The 23,685-nt window shown below is 39.5% G+C and overlaps 1 protein-coding gene across 2 annotated transcripts in view; it reads left to right on the forward strand.

The window, feature by feature from the left end:
- Positions 1-23,685, forward strand: part of UTP20 (UTP20 small subunit processome component) — a 91,883-nt gene that overhangs the window by 8,696 nt on the left and 59,502 nt on the right. For both annotated transcript variants that reach the window (XM_060025460.1, XM_060025461.1), the window contains 14 exons: positions 136-291; positions 847-993; positions 1,078-1,212; positions 2,765-2,842; positions 4,546-4,724; positions 6,441-6,596; positions 6,740-6,828; positions 8,775-8,880; positions 12,356-12,506; positions 13,170-13,232; positions 14,040-14,198; positions 15,317-15,393; positions 16,056-16,135; positions 16,379-16,622. In XM_060025460.1, coding sequence (XP_059881443.1) covers positions 136-291; positions 847-993; positions 1,078-1,212; positions 2,765-2,842; positions 4,546-4,724; positions 6,441-6,596; positions 6,740-6,828; positions 8,775-8,880; positions 12,356-12,506; positions 13,170-13,232; positions 14,040-14,198; positions 15,317-15,393; positions 16,056-16,135; positions 16,379-16,622 — 1,820 coding nt within the window. The remainder of the gene's footprint in view (positions 1-135; positions 292-846; positions 994-1,077; positions 1,213-2,764; positions 2,843-4,545; positions 4,725-6,440; positions 6,597-6,739; positions 6,829-8,774; positions 8,881-12,355; positions 12,507-13,169; positions 13,233-14,039; positions 14,199-15,316; positions 15,394-16,055; positions 16,136-16,378; positions 16,623-23,685) is intronic.

Here is a 23,685-nt window from a genome sequence, read left to right on the forward strand (position 1 = left end):
ATATCCTTGATTATCCTGGATCGGATTTTAAGGTAGCTTGAGCAGAGTGGGGAATAATCAGAGAGGGAAATACCAATGTAATACTTGAGAATAAGAGTGTGCATGTTCATTTTCATGATTCTTGGATTCCCACAGGCAGTGAAGCTAATTTTGCAAAAGCTAGGACCAGTTACTGAAACAGAAACTCAACTTCCATGGACTTTAGTTGGAGAAACACTCAAACACATGGTCACATCCACAGTGTTCTACATCTACAAGGAACATTTTGGTATATTTTTTGAATGTTTGCAAGTGAGTTCTGATTTTTAAGTATTTGTGTGTAATTAGGAGTCTAAGAGTTAATTGTTGTTCTTAATTCAGCAGATCACTCCTGGATATTTTATAATTGTTGTCATCATATTTTTATGTACTTACTAGGATTTTCCTTACCTCTATCCCCTGTACTATTTTTACTTGCTTTGATATCTTGAGATGCAGTAGAGCATAGTGGTTAAGAGCACAGGCTTTGGAGCCAGAGTCCTCTGTTTGAATCCTGGCTTTGTCACTTACTGCTAGTGTGCCTTGGGAAAATTTAAGCTTCTGGTCCTCAGTTTTTTCATCTGGGAAATGGGGATAATAGTATTCCCTGCCAGTGAGGATTATGAGGAAATACTCGTAAAGAACTTACAACAGTGCGTTCAGAAATGTTAGCGGTTATCATTAGTGACTCCCAGTAAATGTGTCTTTTTCTTTCACAGAAAAAGAATGTGAAAATTTGAACTGCTTCACACAATATTTTCATTATTAAATTAACAGATGAGTTTGATCTTTGGTAGTTATTCTTTCTTATAAATTCTTCATTTGCAGGAATCACTCCTGGATCTACATACAAAAGTAACCAAGACTAACTGTGGGGAAAGTTCTGAACAGTTTAAAAGGTTGTTAGAAACATATCTGATACTTGTAAAACATGGAAATGGATCAAAGATAACCAACCCTGCTGACGTTTGTAAAGTGAGTTCCCAACTTAATTTGCTTAGAGCCTATTCATTAGAAGCTGATTGCTAAGTGTGCGTTGTTTTTCCTTTTATTTTACAGGTGTTGTCTCAAACATTACAAATAGCCCATCTCTCCAGATCTTGCCAGGCGACCCTCTTGGATGTAATTTCTGCTTTGATCCTAGGTGAAAATATTTCCTTGCCAGTGACACTCATCAAAGAAACCATAGAAAAAGTAATTTACTTTTGCAAATATTAACTGAGTAGTTAATACTATGTTTAGCGTTGAGTAAGCCTTCTGGGGAATATAAATGAAACTTGGGAAAGGCTCTGTCTTCAGGGAATTTATAATCTTGTTAAGGAGATGTGAATCGCGTGCTTTAATGGAAATAAGCAAAACAAAATGTGATAAAAGCTAAATCTGTTCAGCAAATATTCACCAAACAAATATTCACTTAACCAAGTTCAGGCTATGGACTAGATATTGTAGAGTGGACACTTTTATTTCATTTATTTATTTATTTTTGCCTGTGATTTTTTTTTTAATTAATATTTTTAAAAAATTTATTTATTTTTATTTTTGCCTGCATTGGGTCTTCGTTATGGTGCTCAGGCTTTCTCTAGTTATGGCGAGCGGGGACTACTCTTCGTTGTGGTGCGCGGGCTTCTCATTGCAGTGGCTTCTCTCGTTGCTGAGCACGGGCTCTAGGCACGCGGGCTTCAGTAGTTGAGGCTCACGGGCTCTAGAGCTCAGGCTCAGTAGTTGTGGTGCACGGGCTTAGTTGCTCTGCAGCACATGGGATCTTCCCAGACCAGGGTTTGAACCCATGTCCCCTGCATTGGCAGGCGGATTCTTAACCACCACACCACCAGGGAAGTCCTGCCTGTGATTTTTTATTGTTAGGGAAGTGGGGCCCTGGGAGTATGTAGTTAAAATCTGTTGAATCAATCTATTTATGTCACGTCGAAACATAAAGGTTAATTCTGTCTGGGGTTGAGGGACAGAGAAAGCTTTTCAAAGGACTAATATTTTGGATAGTCGTTGAAGGTTAAATAGCAGTCTGCCAGTCAGAGAAGGTGTTAAAAACTCTAGGAGAGAGAATGGCAAAAATGTGTTCAAAAATCTATGTTGCTGGGCACATGGACACATGAAGTGTGATGTATATCAGCAAGGCTTTGCTTGCCTTTGAAAAGTTAGGTTGGATTTTATCCTCCAAGTAGTGGAGGGCCCTGGAAAAATGTTAAGCAGGGAAATGATTTAGTGAGATTAGAAGATGAATTGGAGGGAAGTGGAATTGAAAATAGATCAGTTAGGTTCTTCCTAGCTTCATGTAGTGCAACAGTATAAAGTTTAGAGGAAGGTGTAAAGTCGTGCTACTTGCCCTTTTGTAATTCTCTGTAGCTGGGAAAGAATGGAGCAGCTCTTAGGCAAAGCCCTGGGTAATCACTAGAAACACAGCCCTTCGCATTTGTAAGTCCCTTTGGAGAAGGCCGAGCACTTAGAATACTGGTTGAAGTGTGCCCACCATACCTTTACTCTAGTAGCTTCTTTCCCGAGGAGGAAGGCCCAGTGCCTGTGTCTCACACCTGGTGTGTCCATCTGCACAGTGGCAAATTCAACAATCCAGTTCTTTTTGCCTTCCATGACTATTTTAACTTGTATCAAGCATCCCACACTTCCTGCTTGCAAGTTAGAGGATCTTGAAGGTTTCAGATGTTTTTATTTTCAGGAATGGGAAAGTACTCTCTTTGTATTTACATTACTATTCTTTGCCTGTGGTCCACAGATTTTTGAGAGCAGATTTGAAAGATGCTTAATTTTGGGTTTTTCGGAAGTCATGTTTGCTATGAAGCAGTTTGAGCAGGTGAGTGAGATATTAAGTCTTGGATTTGTTTTGTTTTAAATCTGTCACGATAAAATAATCAATTTAAAAATCCTGTGATTTTGTTTTTTGAAAGGAATAGAATAAGTATTTGATGTTTTAGTTCATGTATTTTTTTTTAAAGCAATTATATTCCAGTTCTAGGTCATATGTGAAACTTTATTCCACATGCTAAGCATTTTAAATGATACTAGGTAACCAATTTGTTTTTCTAATAATCTTTTAGGAAGTTATAGAACAATGTGATAAATTTGAAAAAAAAATGGCTTAAGGAACTTAAACTGTGAATTTGAAGCATAGAAAATAGTTTCTGAAACAGTTTGCATAGGACGAGGGTTATGAATTTATTTCATTGCTACAGAATGAATTGCTACCTGATAGAATGAGGTAGAAATCTTTCTCATAAAATCCTGAGTTTATTTTATCCTTGCCCCTCACCCTCATCAAACATTTGCCACTCCTTCCAACTGGTGATTCTGCAGTACACTTCATGGAAATCTCTGTATCTCTTCTCTCATTTTTCCCTTTAGTCTTTAATAATATATATTTTCATTTGTCTCAGGAAAATACTTCTTTATACATGTCCTAGCCCTGTTGCTTCCTGCCCAGTGAGGGCTCTTTATTTCTCCCAGGTTTTCTTAAGCAGCTGCCTCTTTTCTGTCTCCCCTGTTCCCTGTGGTCTTTTTTTAAAAAACTTATTTTTATCAGAGTACTCTCTGTATGTTGTTTAAAAGGTTGCACAGCGCTAAAAGGCACTCATTTCATTCCCACTCCCATCTTCCTCACCAGGAACAAGCACATCTAATGATTTTTAGCTATTTTTTTCTAGTATTTACTTTATATTTTTAAATCATCTGAACATACTGCTTTGCCTTGACTCATTAGTTTTAGTCCTCATCTGTAGGCTTCCTCCTGGGTCGGTGGATTTCTAGTTCTTTTACGCTTCTCATCTGCTCAGCAGAGTTACATTATAAATTTTGGTTGAATTCATATTCATCAAATACTTAATCCCTATAATCAAGGAGTATTTTATAATTACATTTCCTTTTTTGTATACCCTTTCGTTTTTCCTGAAGTTACCAATTGCCTCATTCTTTAGAAACTTGAAATTGCTGGTGGGTCTGCCAGCAGCATCACAGAATGCCTTTCACGCGGCAAACTGGCAGAATTTTGGTAGCTCTTTGCTTTTCTCTTTTCTTTTTAGGAGACATTCCTCCTAGAGCCTTTCAAGTCTGAACATGTTGCTTTCTCTGCCCACTGCACAGATGTCATACTAGGACTTGCCTCTCTCCTGTTTCCTGGGTCCCGTGTCTTTCTCTTATTGTAGTTTCCCCTCTTATTTTGATGAAACACATTCTCCAGAGGTTCCTGAGAAAGGGTGAATGGAAGTAAAATTTTGAGATTTAGTGCATCTGTAAGTGTCTTTATTCTCTCCTCAAACTACATCACCAGTACGCTGGGTACAGCATTCTAGATGCTGTCGTTTTCCCTCAGTTTTTCAGGCATTGCTCCATTGTCTTCTGGCCTCCACCGTTCCTTTGCAGAGGTCTGATGTTATTACGATTCCTGAGCCTTTATTTATGATCTCTTTTTTTCTCTGTGGAAGTGTTAGAATCTTCTCTTCATTAGGTGTTCTGAAATTTATATCTGTTGTTAATAAGTGTGATTTTCTTTCTTATTTTTAGCTTTTTCTACCCAGCTTTCTCTTGTATATTGAGAATTGCTTCCTGACTGATGACGCTGCAGTCAAAGATGAAGCTCTGGCCATTTTGGCCAAACTCATTCTGAACAAAGCAGCACCTCCCACCACTGGCTCCATGGCGATTGAGAAGTACCCTCTGCTTTTCTCAGAACAGACAGTGGGGTAAGTTCTAAGTCTTTATTCCCTGTATTCTTGGTAGGATTACCCATTTAAAAATAATGCATTCAGAATACTGTAAAAACGGAAGATCTACATGTATTAACTGGAAAGATGTCCGTGATACATTGTTATGTGAAAAAAGCAAGTTGTAGGACTTTCCTGGTGGCACAGTGGTTAAGAATCCGCCTGCCAATGCAGGGGACACAGGTTCGAGCCCTGGTCCAGGAAGATCCCACATGCCGTGGAACAGCTAAGCCCGTGCACCACAACTACTGAGCCTGCTCTCTAGAGCCCGCGAGCCACAGCTACTGAGCCCACATGCCACAACTACTGAAGCCCGCATGCCTAGAGCCCGCGCTCCGCAACAAGAGAAGCCTGCGTACCGCAACGAAGAGTAGCCCCTGCTTGCCGCAGCTAGAGAAAGCCTGCACACGGCAACAAAGACCCAATGCAGCCAAAGATAGATAGATAAATAAATTTAAAAAAATAAATAAACCAAGTTGTAGAAGAGTACATGATCCCATTTTGCAAAGTTAAAACCAAAAGTATATATAAGCATAGGAACACGTGTGAAAAGGGTACAGAAACAGGTTATTTAACTTCAAGAGCGTGGTAAGTGAAAGAAAGAAGTCACTATTAATTTTCTTAACCTTTTATTTTAAAACAATTGTATATTCATGGTTAATACTAGAAAGACTGTATATCAAGGTACAGTGACTTTTAGAAATTACCAGTAAAATTCACTTAGTTATCTCTCATAATTTCCAAGCATTCGGTATCCTGATAAGTATGAAACAAAAGAGAATGCAACTTTTTTGGTTAACTTTAATGATTAACAGGTATAGGAATAAAAACCTGATATTCTACTTCTATTCTGTAATAAGTTAACCAAACTGGACATGGAGGATTAATTATAAAAACAGATCAATTTACTTATTGTTTCTGTGACTTTTCTTTCCACTGGATTTCTGTCTTTTAAATAGGACTGAGGTATAGTTCATTGGCAAAAATAGAGGCAAACAAGAATACCGCCAAAGTAACAGATACCTAAAACTGAATGTCATATTAGAAAATAATGTTGGGTAACCACTTATCAGATTAAAGCCTCAGAGAAAGTTACTTCTTGCTTTTTTTTGGCCGCATGGCATGCGGGATCTTAGTTCCCCAACCAGGGATCGAACCCGCGCTCCCTACAGTGGAAGAGTGGAGTCTTAACAACTGGACCCCCAGGGAAGTCCAAAAGTTACTTCTAAGTCATAATCATTTTAGTGACATTTGTCAAATTCACTGTGATTCCTTTGCAACATCATTCTACACATTTGTGAAGCAGTAAAATTCATGTCAGAAAGGAAAGGGGGGGATGGAGGAAGTCAGTTCATGCCAATAAATTACCTCTCCAGTTCTTAAACACATGTCCATCAGCACAAAATTCAGAAATAATACCTAAAACTGGAAGAGAGTTGCTTTAAGTTATGAAGCAAGTTAAAATAGAAAATAGAAGAAAATAGAACCAATGGGCTTGAAAAAATTTGTCACTGAAAAAATCAGTAAATGAGTCACTTTTGTTTAGTTATTTGTATTCAACTGTCACCACCAGTTCCTTCCTTCCCACTAATGCTCCATGCATGGGAAGGAACCAATTTTATTTCAAACTTCAGAGGGCTAGAGCGATTATATACTCTCTTACTTTAAATATTTGTTTATCTTTTCTTCCTTCAGATCCAGTATAAGGCAGAAGAAGACCAGATCCAAGGGAGGAAAGGAACAGATCTCAGTATTAGATCATCTTTTATCTATAATTCAGTTACCCCCAAATAAAGAGAGTACTTACCTTTCATGCTCTTGGGCGGCCCTTGTCGTGTTACCTCATATTAGGTGAGAAAATCAACTGTGTTTAATTGTGAAAGGTGTTTTAGCAAGCTGATGAAAACATTTATTAGCCATTTTTTGCCATTTCATGAAAAAGCCATTGAATGCTAGTTTGAGCATTTCCCTTTTTCTCCCCACTTCTTGGACAGACCCCTGGAGAAAGAGAAGGTGATACCCCTAGTCACCTGCTTCATAGAGTCACTCTTCATGACTGTTGACAGAGGGAGATTTGGAAAAGGTCAGTTACAGTCACGATTTGTTCTCTTGTCTGTCTTTTCTGGCACACCCAGAGTAACTGTAAACACATGGATACCAGAGAATAGTACTGCCGTTGTGTTGTGTTCTGGCAGAACCCCCTGTATGTAAATAGGGAAAAAAGAGGCTGAGATGGAGGCGTTACCCTTGTACCTCATAATGTGGTGGCAAAGTCAGGACAGCTTGAACATTTGCTGAGTCCAAAGGTATAGTAGTAGAAGGCTTCCATGGTCAAAGAAATCAGACTCAACTTCAAGTCCCAGCTTGTGTCTTGTTCCTGTCTTCCACGCCCAGTCTAGCCCTGGTATATACACTTGTGCTCCAGGCATTTGCTTACCTAGAGCAAGACACTTTCTTGTATGTCCCTCTGGCTACCATTGCACATGTGTCCCTTCTGCCTGGAGTCCTTTCTAGGTCTTTCATCATTTGGTGAACTCGTACTTAGCTTTCAAAACTCAGCCCAGGGCTTCCCTGGTGGCACAGTGGTTAAGAATCTGCCTGCCAATGCAGGGGATACGGGTTCGAGCCCTGGTCCAGGAAGATCCCACACGCCGCGGAGCAACTAAGCCCGTGCGCCACAACTACTGAGCCTGTGCTCTAGAGCCCACGAGCCACAACTACTGAAGCCTGCGTGCCTAAAGCCCACGCTCCGCAATAAGAGAAGCCACCGCAATGGGAAGCCTGCGCACTGCAACAGAGAGTAGCCCTCGCTCGCTGCAAGTAGAGAAAGCCCGCGCGCAGCAACAAAGACCCAGTGCAGCCAAAAATAAATAAAATTAAAAAAAAAAAAACTCAGCTCAAACACAGTACCTCTAGAAAGGTCTTCATGACTCATCCAGGCAGAAGTAGACTGCCCTGCCCCAAACACCATTTCCTGTTGTATACTTGTCCAACTCCCCCAAGTAGCTGAGAACAGCAATTTAAAAGTAGGTATTTTGATCAAAATAAGATTAATAAAAAAATTTTGCTACAAAAATAAGCAAATAATAGTAGGTATTTTGTTTTATTCTAGCATGGTATTTTTTTTCCTAACACATGTGTATAGTAGTCATTCATTTAAATATTAATTGCTAGGTTCTGTGTTAGATACCAAGCAGACATGTTAGAGAATAAAGTAGACCTGCCCCATTTCCAGTGCTCAGTAGCCACATGTGGCGAATGGCTACCATATTGGATTGTGAGGACATTTGGCAGAAGTAAGTATAGGGCCTTTCTACCACTGCAGAAAGGAAGTTCTGCTGGATAGCCCTTTTCTAACTAGAGCAGGTGTTGGCAAAATATTTGTGTAAAGGACAATACAGTAAATATTTTAGCTTTTGTGGGCCACATTCAGTCTTCAGTCTTTGTGGCATATTCTGTTTGTTTGTTTGTTGTTTTAAACAACCCTTTAAAAATGTGAAAAGCATTCTTAGTTTGCCGGCCATATAAAAACAGACTACCCGCAAGTTTGTGGGCCATAGTTTGCCAACCTCTGGTCTAGGAGTAAATGATTATCTAATTAATATAAATTGAGTCCGTTATACGTAGTAGCCATTGGATATGTGATTTCTTGTAAATTGGAGTCATAAAATCAACATGAGTTTTACACAAAGATAATTTCGTAGCTTTTGAAAAGTCTAAGTCTATTCTCAAAAGTTCTGATTTTGATAATACCAGTTGGTAGAACCATTGAATTTTCTCCTCATCTCAGTTGAAGGGAACATACATTTTTATTCTCCATTTCTGAATATATTTTTCTCTTAAGAAAGTTAAAATATAAGACTTGGAACCTCTTTTCAGTTCCTTTCTGTTATATTCTGACATTTGACAGATAATCCTTTAGATTCACTTTAAGAACTCTGTATAAATACCAAGTGGTAGGTAAAATCAGATGTCTATAGTTATTGTGTCAAAGAAATAATGTGTTTTCTCCTGTTTTTCTGCCTTAAGGAAACTTATTTGTTCTTTGTCAAGCTGTAAATACTCTGCTAAGTTTGGAAGAATCTTCTGAACTTCTTCATCTGGTTTCTGTGGAACGTGTGAAGAATTTAGTATTGTGAGTAAACATATCTTACATTCAGCTTAATAATGAATGAAATATAAAGGCTTCTGTGTTGGCAAAATCTTGGATCTATTTTTTACCTGAGTTGTGTTCCCGTAGGAAATTTATTATTGATTTAAATCCTCCAGTTAAAATAAGAACATTTTTGGATACAGTCTTTAAATACAGATTCATCTTTGTGAAAGGGTATTTTACTGTGTATGTAAATGAGTGTTGCAGAGTGAAGTGGGTGTATAATGCTGGTCACATGACATGGCACCATGGCTCCAACATACACGTTTCTGCTTTCACAGTGTTTCTCGGCTTGACACACTTAGCCCTTCAGAAAACTTTCCTGTGGTCCTTTTACTACATAAGAAAACAATCCAGTTTTGGGTTTTTTTAAGTTTATTTTGATTTGGATCATAGCACAGGGCGTTACTGAGAGCCATTCATTGCTCAGCTTAGCACCCTTTCTAAAGGTCAGGCGTTTTAAAAGTCTTGTAAAGTAGTTTGCTTCTGTTTCTGGAGTCTAGTCCGTTTTATTTACATGCTTTTAACAACAGATTTGCTCATTTACTTCATTCAATAAGTATTCATTGCTTTTCTCATGTACCAGGCCCTATTCTTGGCACTGGGAGACACAGTAAATGAAACACACAATTCCCTGCCTTCATGGAGCTAACACACTAGCAAGAAGATACACTAAACAAAATAAACAAGTAAAATATATGGCATGTTAGACAGTAGTAAAGTCGGGACAGGGAGAGTCTGGAGGCTGGGGACAAATAGGAGTTTTAACTAGGGAAGGCCTCACCGAGGAGATATTTGAGCAGAAACCCAGAAGCAGCAAGGAAGTAAGCCCTGGGGATGGGATATTTGGGACCTGGGGTGCTCTGTCCCAAACCCAGGGAAGGTATGAGTGCCGAGGCTCTGTGTGGGTGCCTTGCGTGAGCAGCAAGGAACTATCGTAGCTGAGTAGAGCGAGGAGAGGGTAGGAGGAGAGGAGGATATGGGGGCGTGGTGGCAGGCAGTGTTTGACCTTTGGCCATTGTAGGGCCTTGGCTTTTACTGTGAGTGAAAGGGGAAGCCACAGGAGGTGTTTTTGGCAGGAGAGTGACGTAGACCAAAGTAGGATCACTTAAGCTGCTATATCGAGAAGAGACTGAAGGAGGATAAAGGAGACCAGTTAAGAGACTTAGTGCAGTAATCCAGAATCTCTGTACATTCCCCAATCTGGGCAAGGCTACTGTCTCTCTATTGTTAATTGAATTGCTTTAAATTTTTTTAAGGAGGAGTTTTTCTTTGTTGTCTTCCTACTTACCATATTCCGTATGTGTTCCCTTTTTTTTTTTTTTTTTGCGGTACGCAGGCCTCTCGCTGTTGTGGCCTCTCCCGTTGCGGAGCACAGGCTCCAGACGTGCAGGCTCAGCGGCCATGGCTCACGGGCCTAGCCGCTCCGCGACATGTGGGATCCTCCTGGACCGGGGCACGAACCCGTGTCCCCTGCATCGGCAGGTGGACTCTCAACCACTGCGCCACCAGGGAAGCCCCCTTTTTTTTTTAAGTCATTCTATTTAAACTTCTCACACTGTATGCTTTGGTGGGAACAATTTAAGGTATCTGTGGAGGTTTTAAAACAGAAAAGCACGCATAACAGAGTGGGATTTGTCTGTCCCTTGTGGAAGGCCAGCTGGCCTCCCGGGCAGGTGCTTTTAACCTAGGAGGCCCAGAAACCTCTAATGGGAGCGAATCGGCTTGGAGGGTGGCAGTGCAAGTTTTCATTCGTGAAAGTTGTAGATGCAGGCCTCAGTGCTGGGTGCTGCGCTAGCTACTGGTTACGCCAGAGGTTTCACAGCCAAGACAACCTGGATTTGAACCTTGTCTTCATCACTTACTAGCTAGATAGCCTTGAGTAAGTTAGTTAATCTCAACTTTATTCTCTCTCAAAAGGGAGTAGCAGTACTTCCCTCATGGAGATTGAATTAGACTATGCGTTAACAATACACAAATTGCATTTATTGAATTTTTATTATGTGCCGGTCACTCTTCTGAGTACTTTCCGTACATTATTATTACATTATTATTGTAATCCTCACAACAATTCCCTGAGGTATAGGTACTGTTAACATTGTAGAAGGGGGAACTCGAATTCTTAAATAAATCCAGAACCCCAGCAGCTCAGCACCCGCTGCCAGTCTGGTCTCAACCTCCATCTCTCACCTGGATGACTGCAGTAGCCTCCTAACGAGTTTCCTTGCCTCCATCCTTGCCCTGCTGCTGTCTGTTTTGTACCCAACAAGGATCATTCTTTTCCGTGAAAGGGAACATGTCACTCTTTTGCCAACAACCCTCGGAAATAGTGATTTTCAACCACGGGCCATTCTGGAGACGTTTTTGGTCATCACAGCTGGGGACTGCTACTGGGGTGTGGTGGGTAAGGAGCGCCCTGCTGTGCACTGGACGGCCTCACAACAAAGAGTCACCTGGCCCGCGTGAGCAGAGCCACTGCTGAGAAACCCTGCTCTCGTGGTACCCAGCCTACTCGGGATAAAACCCGCAGTCCTCATCATGTTCCTCGGGGCTCTGTGTAACCTAGGCCCTGGCTTCTGACCTCGTCCCCAGCCACTCCTCCTTGTTCACTCCGTTCCAGCTGCACTGGTCTCCTCGATTCTCCTCACATAGGCAAGCACACCTGTCTGGGACTTGGCGTCGCTGCTCCCTCTGCCGGGAATGCTTTTCTTCCAGGTGCCTTTTGGCTCTCTTCTTGACTTCCTTCAGTCTGTGCCTTCCGTGACCACCCCCATATCAGACAGCACTCCTCTTCACCCCCTCGCCCTCTCCCCCACGCACCAGTCTCTCAGTCCAGCCTCCTTTTCCTGAGGTGACCTTCCCCTATTAGAATATAAGCTCCAGGAGGATAGGGACTTTTTCCTTGGTTTCCTGCCATAGCCAGTATCTAGAAAAGTCACTGGTACATGGTAGATACTCAGTAAATATTTGTTGGAGGACAGCACATAGTGGTTAAGTGGCTTGTCCAGGGTTACGTGGGTGATGATGATGATGGGCTGGCTTCAAGCCTGGGCTGCCCTACCCCAGAGCTGATGTGCCGGCCCCCTGCTCTGTACTGCTTCCCTCATAGCTCAGTACCCGGCACATAGAAAACACTCAGTGAATAGTATATATCCCCCCTTATGTCACTGTCACTTATGAGTATGTGGATTGAAAAGACAGCATTTGACTTCAGTCAAAACACCATATTATAATCCTGCTTCTGCCTCTGGCTGTGTGTCTGTACTCGAGCGTGTGGCTCACTGTTGGTGGACCTCAGATTCTTCATGTCTCAAGTGATGCTACATGACCACGTAAAACTTTCATCTGTTCCCTCTTACATTCCTTTCATCAGTGATAATTTTCTGTGGTTTCTAGTATAGCCTAAGTCCTCTGTGGTGTATGGTACAGTTTGGATCTAATAAATATCTCGTTGCAGAGCGTTTCCTTTGGAGCCGTCTGTGTTGCTGTTGGCTGATCTCTATTATCAGAGATTATCCTTATGTGGCTGCAGGGGGCCACTTTCAGAGGAAGCTCTAATGGAATTATTTCCCAAGTTACGAGCAAACATTTCAACTGGCATATCCAAGGTACTACGGTTTTGTGGTGTGTTCTCTGCCTCCCATCTTTTGTTTTATGCGTGTATTGCCAGTGGTTGTCAGAGCTCCTTAATCAGAAAATGCTGCTTTGGGGTGGTTTCTATTTAAAGCAGTGATTCCTAAACACTGACCTACAAACTGATTGCAGCAGGATTAATTGGGGCGCTTACTAAAAATATAAATTCTGGGTCCCAACACCCCCAAATTCTGATTCTGCAGGCATAGGGTGGAAGTGACATATCTGCATGATTTTTCAAAGCTCTGTAGGTGATTCTGCTGCTCATTCAGGTGTATAGAAATACCTGAACATGTTATTTAGAAATAAAAATCATTAATTTCAGTGGAATTGTAAGCTTAATCAGATTCTTTGCGCTTATTTACAGAGATGCCTATAGTGTTATAGTTCAGAGAAGCAGCACCGTTTTATGAGCAACCTTATCTTCTCAGTCTAGTCTGGTCATTAATTGTTCCAAGTACCATTTGAATAAGGTGTTGGTTGGTGTTGAATATGAAATAAGGAATAGAATAAACATGTATTACTCTGACAAGTGGTATATCTTTCATAATTCCATGAAACTTAGGTCTCACTGACTCTTAATCAGTTTCTTATGTTTAAATAGTTGGAGTTTGAAACATGCCTTTTAATTTCTCTAGATTCGGCTTTTGACAATAAGGATCCTAAACCACTTTGAGGTTCGGCTTCCAGAATTAATGGAGGTATTTTAACTGTTCATTTTGGGTAACTTTTAAAAAATGTAACTTGACATATTGTTTTCCAAAATGATAATTTTGCAAAAAATTCAAATACCGTGTAAATATCTATCACAAAGTTTGAAAAAAACTTTTTGCCATTCTTATTCCCATCCCCTCAGCAAGGCCACCACTGAAAATGCATAGTTAGTTGGTGACTATTCTTTCAGACTTTTTGTATATACACACATAATTTAAACAAATGGTGTCATGCAAGTTTTTCCATATCCGTACCTCTAGCCCTACCTCATTTCTTTTGAAGTTTGAATAGTGCCCCACAGTTTAAAATATTGTATTTAACCAGTTCCCTCTTGATGGACGCTTAGGTGGGTTGTTGGTAGTTTTGCAGCATTTCTAATAATACTGCCGTGAACATCCTTACACAGATACCTTTGTTCAGGGAAACATTTCAATAATGCAAATGACTACTTCCAGAAGTAGAAATTACTTCTACTTAGAAGTAGAATTGTACAGTGAAAGTATATGTACATTTTCTATATTTCAAAAAATATTGCCAGTCAACTTGAGTGATTTTGAGAATTACTTTCCTGTTTTTTACTTGTCATGTCTCTGCTAGACACTAAACCTAAATTATCTACCAAAAAGTAAATGATGTGAGGAAGAATGAATCATTTACTCAAAAAATGTATTGCTTATTTAATTTAAAACATTAACATATGCCAGTTTTTCTTTTTTAGACTTCTGTTCACATTTAATGTTCTTTTTGGAAAATCAAAATACTGACCTGCCTCCTGGTTTCCTCTGGTTGTTCAGGATGACGAGCTCTCAGAGCGTCAGTCTGTCTTTGCTGTATTACGCCAGGCAGAACTTGTGCCAGCAACTGTGAATGATTACAGAGAGAAGCTTCTTCATTTGAGAAAACTAAGACATGATGTGGTACAGACTGCAGTCCCTGATGGGCCATTACAGGAGGTAAAAACAGTGTTTGGGGTTTTTTTTTTTTAACTCAGTTTATACTTGAAGATCTGTTTAGCTGGCATTTGAGAAAAGAGAAGCATACTAAATAGTCACCAAAAAATTTAAAAAAAGAGAGAGAGAGAAAGAATTTTTAAAAGCAAGAATTATAAAAAAAGAATTTAAAACTAAGTAAATACCCAGTTCTGTTCAATGCTTTGAGTTAAATGGCTCCACAGCCTTTTCAACAGTAGAAATAATTTACTATCCTCCCTTCTCCTGAGTATGTGTGTAGTATGTGAGGGTAGGTAGTAGGTGGCAGCAGGAGGAACAAGGTCAAGTTGACAGCCTGATACTCTTCTCCAGATTTGTTCACTGCTGCAGGACGTCAGCCCTCTACCTTTTGTACCAGGGATTTTCCGTCCATGACCCTTGAGGATACATCACTATCCCTTTGGGAAGAAGGCCAAGTGGAGGCATTCCCCTTTCAAGCAGAGCAGTTCTGTTCTTAACCTGTTCTGTATATTAGCGTCCTGTGTTATGTTCCATTTGGAAAGGGACTCTGCTGCTAAGGTAGACACAAGCACCCCACCCCCAAATAATAATAGAACTACCACTTTACATGATGTTTCCTGAGTGCATGGGGATGCTAGTAACAGTGACTGTCATTCCAAAAGGCGACTGTGAAAGCTTCAGACCCTCTGAACTGAACTCTTAATGCCTAGTTTTGAGAACTCACACATCTGCTTATCAAGCCTCAGCTGCCATTCACATAGTGCTTTGCTGGGTTCTTTGACACCTGTGCTTTACTGATTACCGTTCAAGTTTTGTCTTGTCAGGTGATGGCAGTATTTGTTAGGAATGAATTTAATCGTGAGTCAAATCTGTTTATTCAAATATATCCTTTATTTGTGAACATCTGGAGTGAGTTTGAATACTATGTTTTCTTAAGTGATTCTTCTCTGTTAAAAAGTGAGTGACATTTTGGGAAGAGGAGGAAAATTACTGTACCTGAATTTTGGATTGGCACCTGCAAGTTTTTTCTTAAAGCAGAAGCTTCTTTCCAAACCTCAGGTTGTCCAAGTCAGGATCCTTGCATTTTGGTGCTGATCTAAACTAATTTCCTATGCTTGCAGGTGCCACTTCGTTATCTGTTAGGCATGTTATATGTTAACTTCAGTGCTCTCTGGGATCCTGTTATTGAACTCATAAGGTAAGCGTGGGTGAAATGGATGAAGCTGTTGTGCTTTCACTACTGCAGAATGATGATGGAGCCAGTATTATACTCTGGGGTGTGATTTAAGTGAATGGATGCGTATGGTATTTATAGCTACCTTAAAGCCTTTGTGGGACAAGGTGAAGAAAAAGTAAACGTTACTTATTCTATCTGATGCCTGTATTATTGAATTTTTTTTACAGTAATAAGTACTGTATAATAATTGTATGCTTTTATTTATATATATAGAGTCATTGAGCCAAACTTTAATTTAAAAATTAAAAATTTAATTTAAAACCCTTGCTGTCTAGTATCCAAAACCCTTTAGCTCTAAAAAGCACGTTCATAATCACATAAAAAATACATATGTTGTGCCTCGTTTATAGAAATCTGTCCTTCTGCAGGCATTTGTCTTCAGAGGGCCTACTCTAGCTTTTTGTCAGATTGGAAATATATTATGTGTGGCCTCTCCAAACCCTAAATATTAGACCTTAGCAGAACAGGCATTTTGAAAAATAAAGTACAAAAGTTGTTTATGACCCCACATTCAGGGATAACTTAATTAGTATTTTAGTTATATCCTTTCACTTTTTTTTTGTATGAGATATCTCAAAATAGGGTCCATACCACGGGTTTTATTTTATGATCTTTACTCTTAGTTCTCATGCACGTGAAATGGAAAATAAGCAATTTTGGAAAGTCTACTATGAACATCTAGAAAAAGCAGCTACACATGCTGGTATGTAAAGGGATATGAAGGAGGGGACTGCGGGAGGAAATGGTTGTTTAACTGTTTAATTTCTATTGCTTAATTACACATAAAATTGGAAAGCAGAAATGAGAAATGTATTATCTTTGATAACCTTTGGATACTGTTATCATTTGCTTGTATTACTAGAGAAAGGAATGCCATTACTGGCAGAAACACATAGGGTAGTTGTTAACATTTCTCTAGTGGTTATGATGACCTCTTTTCTTTCAGAGAAAGAGCTGCAAAATGACACAAGAGATGAGGAGAGGTCCATTGGAGATGCAAGTTGGGAGCAGACACAGGAAGGAAACGTTGGAACTCTTTATCATGAGCAGTTCGCATTGAAAACCGACCTTCAGGAAAGACTGGACCATACCAATTTTCGGTTTTTGCTCTGGCGAGCTCTGGCAAAATTCCCAGAAAGGGTAGAGCCGCGGTCCAGGGAGCTTTCTCCGCTTTTCTTGAGATTTATCAAGTAAGTGTTCTTGCCTAGGAATACGTCTCTGGTAGGGTGTGAGGAAGAGAAGGTGCAAAGTATTAAATTCCCAGATTGGCTGAGTTCTTTTCTTAAATCTGTCATCTTTTCAAATCATTGGCACCTCTCTAAAGCACTGACTCCATCAGATAACAACTAAACAACTTTCGTTTACCACTTAATCTTACATAAACCAAAATTTAACCAGCCCACAAACGCTATTAATAAAAAATTGCAGATTTCAAAGAAAGAAAGGCTGTACCGAGTTAGATCAGTGTACAATGGCCTTGTTATTTCTTGCCCTATTGTTGTTTTCTTGCCTGCCTGGGGCTGAAAATTACTTTCCAGTAACTCAACCTCAGCCACTCTGTTTTGAACCTCTTGACTGTTTCCCATGATGCCGAGGAATGTGCTCTCAAAGAATAACAAGAACTTTCTGGAGCACTGTTTTATTTTGACTAGGTATGCTGTGTGAGAGTCAGATTGCTTTAAAACTCTAAAGATAAGGGATGCGGTATATAGAACAGTACTAGTCAATCAATAAAAGTTATGTTTTCTGGAAACATTTCATTACATGGGAAAATGCTGTAGGGTTAGGTTAGGCAGGCTACAGACCACAGCCAGCCAGGCTAGTTCAAGGAACAGCTAGGGAGTCTTGTGGCTATAGCAGGGTGATCCAGGAAGAAAGTAGTTGGAGGTGAGGGCAAAAATTTAACAGGAGACTGAATATGTGTAGGGCCTTTAAGTTTTTTACTGTCAGTGAAATGGAAAGCCATTGGGAGGTTTAAGCAGAAGGATGACATGACTTAAGTTTTCTTGAGGATTTTTCTGGCTGCCATGTTGAGAATGGACTGTAGGACAGCAGTGGTGAGAGCCGAGGGACTGCAGAGTAGAGTTGGGAGGAGACTGCAAAAATCTGGGCAAGAAGTGATGGTGACCAAGGTGGGAATAGTGTAGATGATGAGAGGTAGTTGAATCCTTGACAACTTTTGAAGGATTTCAATTCAAAAAGATATACTTTTGAAGAATTGCAACTAGATTAGCCTGTGGGACTTACCAACAGATCACTCGTGGGATGGGGGTTTGGGGGGTGCACGAAGGAGGAAGGGGAGGAATCAAAGATGTCTGTAAGGTTTTGGCCTGAGCAACTGGAAGAACAGAGTTACCATTTACTGAGATGGACAGAAATGCAGAAGTTTGCTGACTTGTGAGGAAGATCAAGAGTTCATTATTTAAAACATGTTAAGTTTAGGATGCTGAATAGACATCTAGGCACAGATCTCAAGTAGGCAGTTGAGTGTAGAGTTTAAAGTTCAGGGGAAAGGTTTGGTTTAAAGATAGTAAATTTCAGACTCATCAGTATATGGATGGTTTTTAAAATTATGAGACAGGGAATGAAGTCACACCTGGGGGTTTAAATGTAGAGAGGGAAAATTTCCAAGGACTAACAGCAATATTCAGAGGTTGGAAGATAAGGAATCAGCCAAGGATGCCAGGAAAGAGTGATAGAAGAACCAAGACCACTTAATATCCCTTGAAGGAAGTATTTCAAGGAGGGAGTAAACAGTGGAATCAAATGTGTCTGAGACATCAGTCAGATGAAGAATAAAAATTAACCGACACAGAAAGATAGACAAGATGAAAAGGCAGAGGGCTATGTGCCAGATGAAGGAACAAGATAAAACCCCAGAAAAACAACTAAATGAAGTAGAGATAGGCAACCTTCCAGAAAAAGAATTCAGAACAATGATAGTGAAGATGATCCAGAACCTCGGAAAAACAATGGAGGCAAAGATCGAGAAGATGCAAGAAATGTTTAGCAAAGACCTAGAAGAATTAAAGAACAAACAAACAGAGATGACCAATACAATAACTGAAATGAAAACTACACTAGAGGGAATCAATAGCAGAATAACTGAGGCAGAAGAATGGATAAGTGACCTGGAAGACAGAATGGTGGAATTCACTGCTGCGGAACAGAATAAAGAGAAAAGAATGAAAAGAAGTGAAGACAACCTAAGAGACCTCTGGGACAACATTAAACACAACAACATTCTCACTATAGGGGTCCCAGAAGGAGAAAAGAGAGAGACAGGACCAGGGAAAATATTTGAAGAGATTATAGTTGAAAACTTCCCTAACATGGGAGAGGAAATAGCCACCCAAGTCCAGGAAGCACAGCGAGTCCCATACAGGATAAACCCAAGGAGAAACACACCAAGACACATAGTAATCAAATTGACAAAAATTAAAGACAAAGAAAAATTACTGAAAGCAGCAAGGGAAAAACAACAAATAACATACAAGGAAACTCCCATAAGGTTGACAGCTGATTTCTCAGCAGAAACTCTACAAACCAGAAGGGAGTGGCATGATATACTTAAAGTGATGAAAGGGAAGACCCTACAACCAAGATTACTCTACCCGGCAAGGATCTCATTAATATTCAATGGAGATATCAAAAGCTTTACAGACAAGCAAAAGCTAAGACAATTCAGCTCCACCAAACCACCTCTACAACAAATGCTAAAGGAACTTCTCTAAGTGGGAAACACAAGAGAAGAAAAGGACCTACAAATACAAACCCAAAACAATTAAGAAAATGGTCATAGGAACATACATGTTGATAATTACCTTAAACGTGAATGGATTAAATGCTCCAACCAAAAGACACAGGCTTGCTGAATGGATACAAAAACAAGACCCATATATATGCTGTCTACAAGTCACCCACTTCAGACCTAGGGATACATGCAGACTGAAAGTGAGGGGATGGAACAAGATATTCCATGCAAATGGAAATCAAAAGAAAGCTGGAGTAGCTATACTCATATCACATAAAATAGACTTTAAAATAAAGAGTGTTACAAGAGACAAGGAAGGACACTACATAATGATCAAGGGATCAATCCAAGAAGAAGATATAACAATTATAAATATATATGCACCAAACATAGGAGCACCTCAATACATGAGGCAACTGCTAACAGCTATAAAAGAGGAAATCGACAGTAACACAGTAATAGTGGGGGACTTTATCACCTCACTTACACCAATGGACAGATTAATAAGGAAACACAAGCTTTAAATGACACAATAGACCAGATAGATTTAATTGATATTTATAGGACATTCCATCCAAAAACAGCAGATTACACTTTCTTCTCAAGTGTGCATGGAACATTCTCCAGGATAGATCACATCTTGGGTCACACATCAAGCCTCAGTAACTTTAAGAAGGTTGAAATCATATCAAGCATCTTTTCTGACCACAGTGCTATGAGATTAGAAACCAATTAAGGGGAAAAAACATAAAAAACACAAATACATGGAGGCTAAACACTACGTTACTAAATAACCAAGAGATCACTGAAGAAATCAAAGAGGAAATCAAAAAATACCTAGAGAGAAATGTCAATGAAAACACGACAGACAATCCAAAAGCTATGGGATGCAGCAAAAGCAGTTCTAAGAGGGAATTTTATAGCAATACAAGCTTACCTTAAGAAACAAGAGCAATCTCAAATAAGCAATCTAACGTTACACCTAAAGAAACTAGAGAAGGGAAAACAAACAAAACCCAAAGTTAGCAGAAGGAAAGAAATAAAGATCAGAGCAGGAATAAATGAAATAGAAACAAAGAAAACAATAGGAAAGATCAATAAAACTAAAAGCTGGTTCTTTGAGAAGATACACAAAATTGATAAACTATTAGCCAGGCTCATCAAGGAAAAGAGGGAGAGGACTCAATAAAATTAGAAATGAAAAAGGAGAAGTTACAACAGACACTGCAGAAATACAAAGCATCCTAAGGGACTACTACAAGCAACTCTATGCCAGTAAAATGGACAACCTGGAAGAATTGGACATGTTCTTAGAAAGGTATAAACTTCCAAGACTGAACCAGGAAGAAATAGAAAATATGAACAGAACAATCACAAGTAATGAAATTGAAACTGTGACTAAAAATCTTCCAACAGGGCTTCCCTGGTAGCGCAGTGGTTGAGAGTCCACCTGCTGATTCAGGGGACACAGCTTCGTGCCCTGGTCCGGGAAGATTCCACATGCTGTGGAGCGGCTGGGCCTGTGAGCCATGGCCACTGAGCCTGCGCGGCAGGAGCCTGTGTTTCGCAACGGGAGAGGCCACAACAGTGAGAGGCCCGTGTACCACAAAAAAAAAAAGAAAAAATCTTCCAACAAACAAAAGTCCAGGACCAGATGGCTTCACAGGTGAATTCTATCAAACATTTAGAGAAGAGCTAACACCCATCCTTCTCAAACTCTTCCAAAAAAGTGCAGAGGAAGGAACACTCCCAAACTCATTCTATGAGGCTACCATCACCCTGATACCAAAACCAGACAAAGATACTACAAAAAGAGAAAATTACAGACCAATATCACTGATGAATATAGATTCAAAAATCCTCAACAAAATAGTAGCAAACAGAATCCAACAACACATTAAAAGGATCATACACCATGATCAAGTGGGATTTATCCCAGGGATGCAAGGATTCTCCAATATATGGAAATCAATCAATGTGATACACCATATTAACAAATTGAAGAATAAAAACCATATGATCATCTCAATAGATGCAGAAAAAGCTTTTGACAAAAATCAACACCCATTTATGGTAAAAACTCTCCAGAAAGTGCACATAGAGGGAACCTACCTGAACATAATAAAGGCCATATATGACAAACCCACAGCAAACGTCATTCTCAATGGTGAAAAACTGAAAGCATTTCCTATAAGATCAGGAACAAGACAAGGATGTCAACTCTCACCGCAGTTATTCAACATAGTTTTGGAAGTCCTAGCCTGGACAATCAGAGAAGAAAAAGAAATAAAAGAATACAAATTGGAAAAGAAGAAGTAAAACTGTCACTGTTTGCAGATGACATGATACTATACATAGAGAATCCTAAAGATGCCACCAGAATACTACTAGAGCTAATCAATGAATTAGGTAAAGTTGCAAGGTACAAAATTAATACACAGAAATCTCTTGCTTTCCTATACACTAATGATGAAAAATCTGAAAGAGAAACTAATGAAACAGTCCCATTTACCACTGCAACAAAAAGAATAAAATACCTAGGAATAAACCTACTTAGGGAGACAAAAGACCTGTATGCAGAAAACTATAAGACACTGATGAACGAAATTAAAGATGATACCCACAGTTGGAGAGATATACCATGTTGTTGGATTGGAAGAATCAATATTGTGAAAATGAATATACTGCCCAAAGCAATCTACAGATTCAATGCAATCCCTATCAAATTACCAATGGCATTTTTTATGGAACTAGAACAAAAACTCTTAAAATTTGTTTGGAGACACAAAAGACCCCGAATAGCCAAAGCAGTCTTGAGGGAAAAAAACAGAGCTGGAGGAATCAGACTCCCTGTCTTCAGACTATACTACAAAGCTACAGTAATCAAGACAACATGGTACTGGCACAAAAACAGAAACATAGATCAATGGAACAAGGTAGAAAGCCCCAAGGTAAACCCACGCACCTGTGGTCAACTAATCTATGACAAAGGAGGCAAGGATATACAATGGAGAAAAGATGGTCTCTTCAATAAGTGGTGCTGGGAAAAACTGGACAGCTACATGTCAAAGAATGAAATTAGAACACTCCCTAACACCATACACAAAAATAAACTCAAAATGGATTAGAGACCTAAATTAAGACTGGATACTATAAAACTCTTAGAGGAAAACATAGGAAGAACACTCTTTGACATAATCACAGCAAGATCTTTTTTGGTACACCTCCTAGAGTAATGGAAATAAAAACAAAAATAAACAAATGTGACCTAATGAAACTTCAAAGCTTTTGCACAGCAAAGGAAACCATAAACAAGACGAGACAACCCTCAGAATGGGAGAAAATATTTGCAAATGAATCAACGGACAAAGGATTAATCTCCAAAATATATAAACAGCTCATGCAGCTCAATATTAAAAAACAAACAACCCAATCCAAAAATGGGCTGAAGACCTAAATAGACATTTCTCCAAAGAAGACATACAGATGGCCAAGAAGCACATGAAAAGCTGCTCAACATCACTAATTATTAGAGAAATGCAAATCAAAACTACAATGAGGTATCACCTGACACCAGTTAGAATGGGCATCATCAGAAAATCTACAAACAACAAATGCTGGAGAGGGTGTGGAGAAAAGGGAACCCTCTTGCACTGTTGGTGGGAATGTAAATTGATACAGCCACTATGGAGAACAGTATGGAGGTTCCTTAAAAAACTAAAAATAGAATTACCATATGACCCAGCAATCCCACTCCTGGGCATATACCCAGAGAAAACCATAATTCAAAAAGGCACATGCACCCCAATGTTCATTGCAGCACTATTTACAATAGCCAGGTCATGGAAGCAGCCTAAATGCCCATCAACAGATGAATGGATAGAGAATATGTGGTACATGTATACAGTGGAATATTACTCAGACATAAAAAGGAACGAAATTGGGTCATTGGTTGAGACGTGGATGGATCTAGAGACTGTCATACAGAGTGAAGTAAGTCAGAAAGAGAAAAACGAATATTATATATTAACGCATGTATGTGGAAACTAGAAAAATGGTATAGATGAACCGGTTTGCAGGGCAGAAATTGAGACACAGATGTAGAGAACAAACGTATGGACACCAAGGGGGGAAAGCCGCAGGCGGGTGGGAGTGGTGGTGTGATGAATTGGGCCATTGGGATTGACATGTATATACTAATGTGTATAAAATTGATGACTAATAAGCAGCTGCTGTATAAAAAAAAATGGTTATCATTAATTTGTGAGAAAATTTTCCACTTATTTTCCTGTATCTAATAAGTTAGTTGTATACTTTTTTCTTCTTTATTCTCTTAATGTAAGTAACTATACTGATTGACTTTAGAAAGTTAAACCTTTCTTGTATCGTTGGAATAAACCTCACTTGTCATGATAGATTAAAAAAAAAAAAAAAGTATTGACCATTGGCTTTGGAAGTGACCTTAACAAGAGTTGTTTTGGTTGACCTGATAGGGATGA

The sequence above is a fragment of the Delphinus delphis genome, chromosome 11 (assembly GCF_949987515.2).
Source record: "Delphinus delphis chromosome 11, mDelDel1.2, whole genome shotgun sequence".
NCBI classification, from domain to species: Eukaryota; Metazoa; Chordata; class Mammalia; order Artiodactyla; family Delphinidae; genus Delphinus; species Delphinus delphis.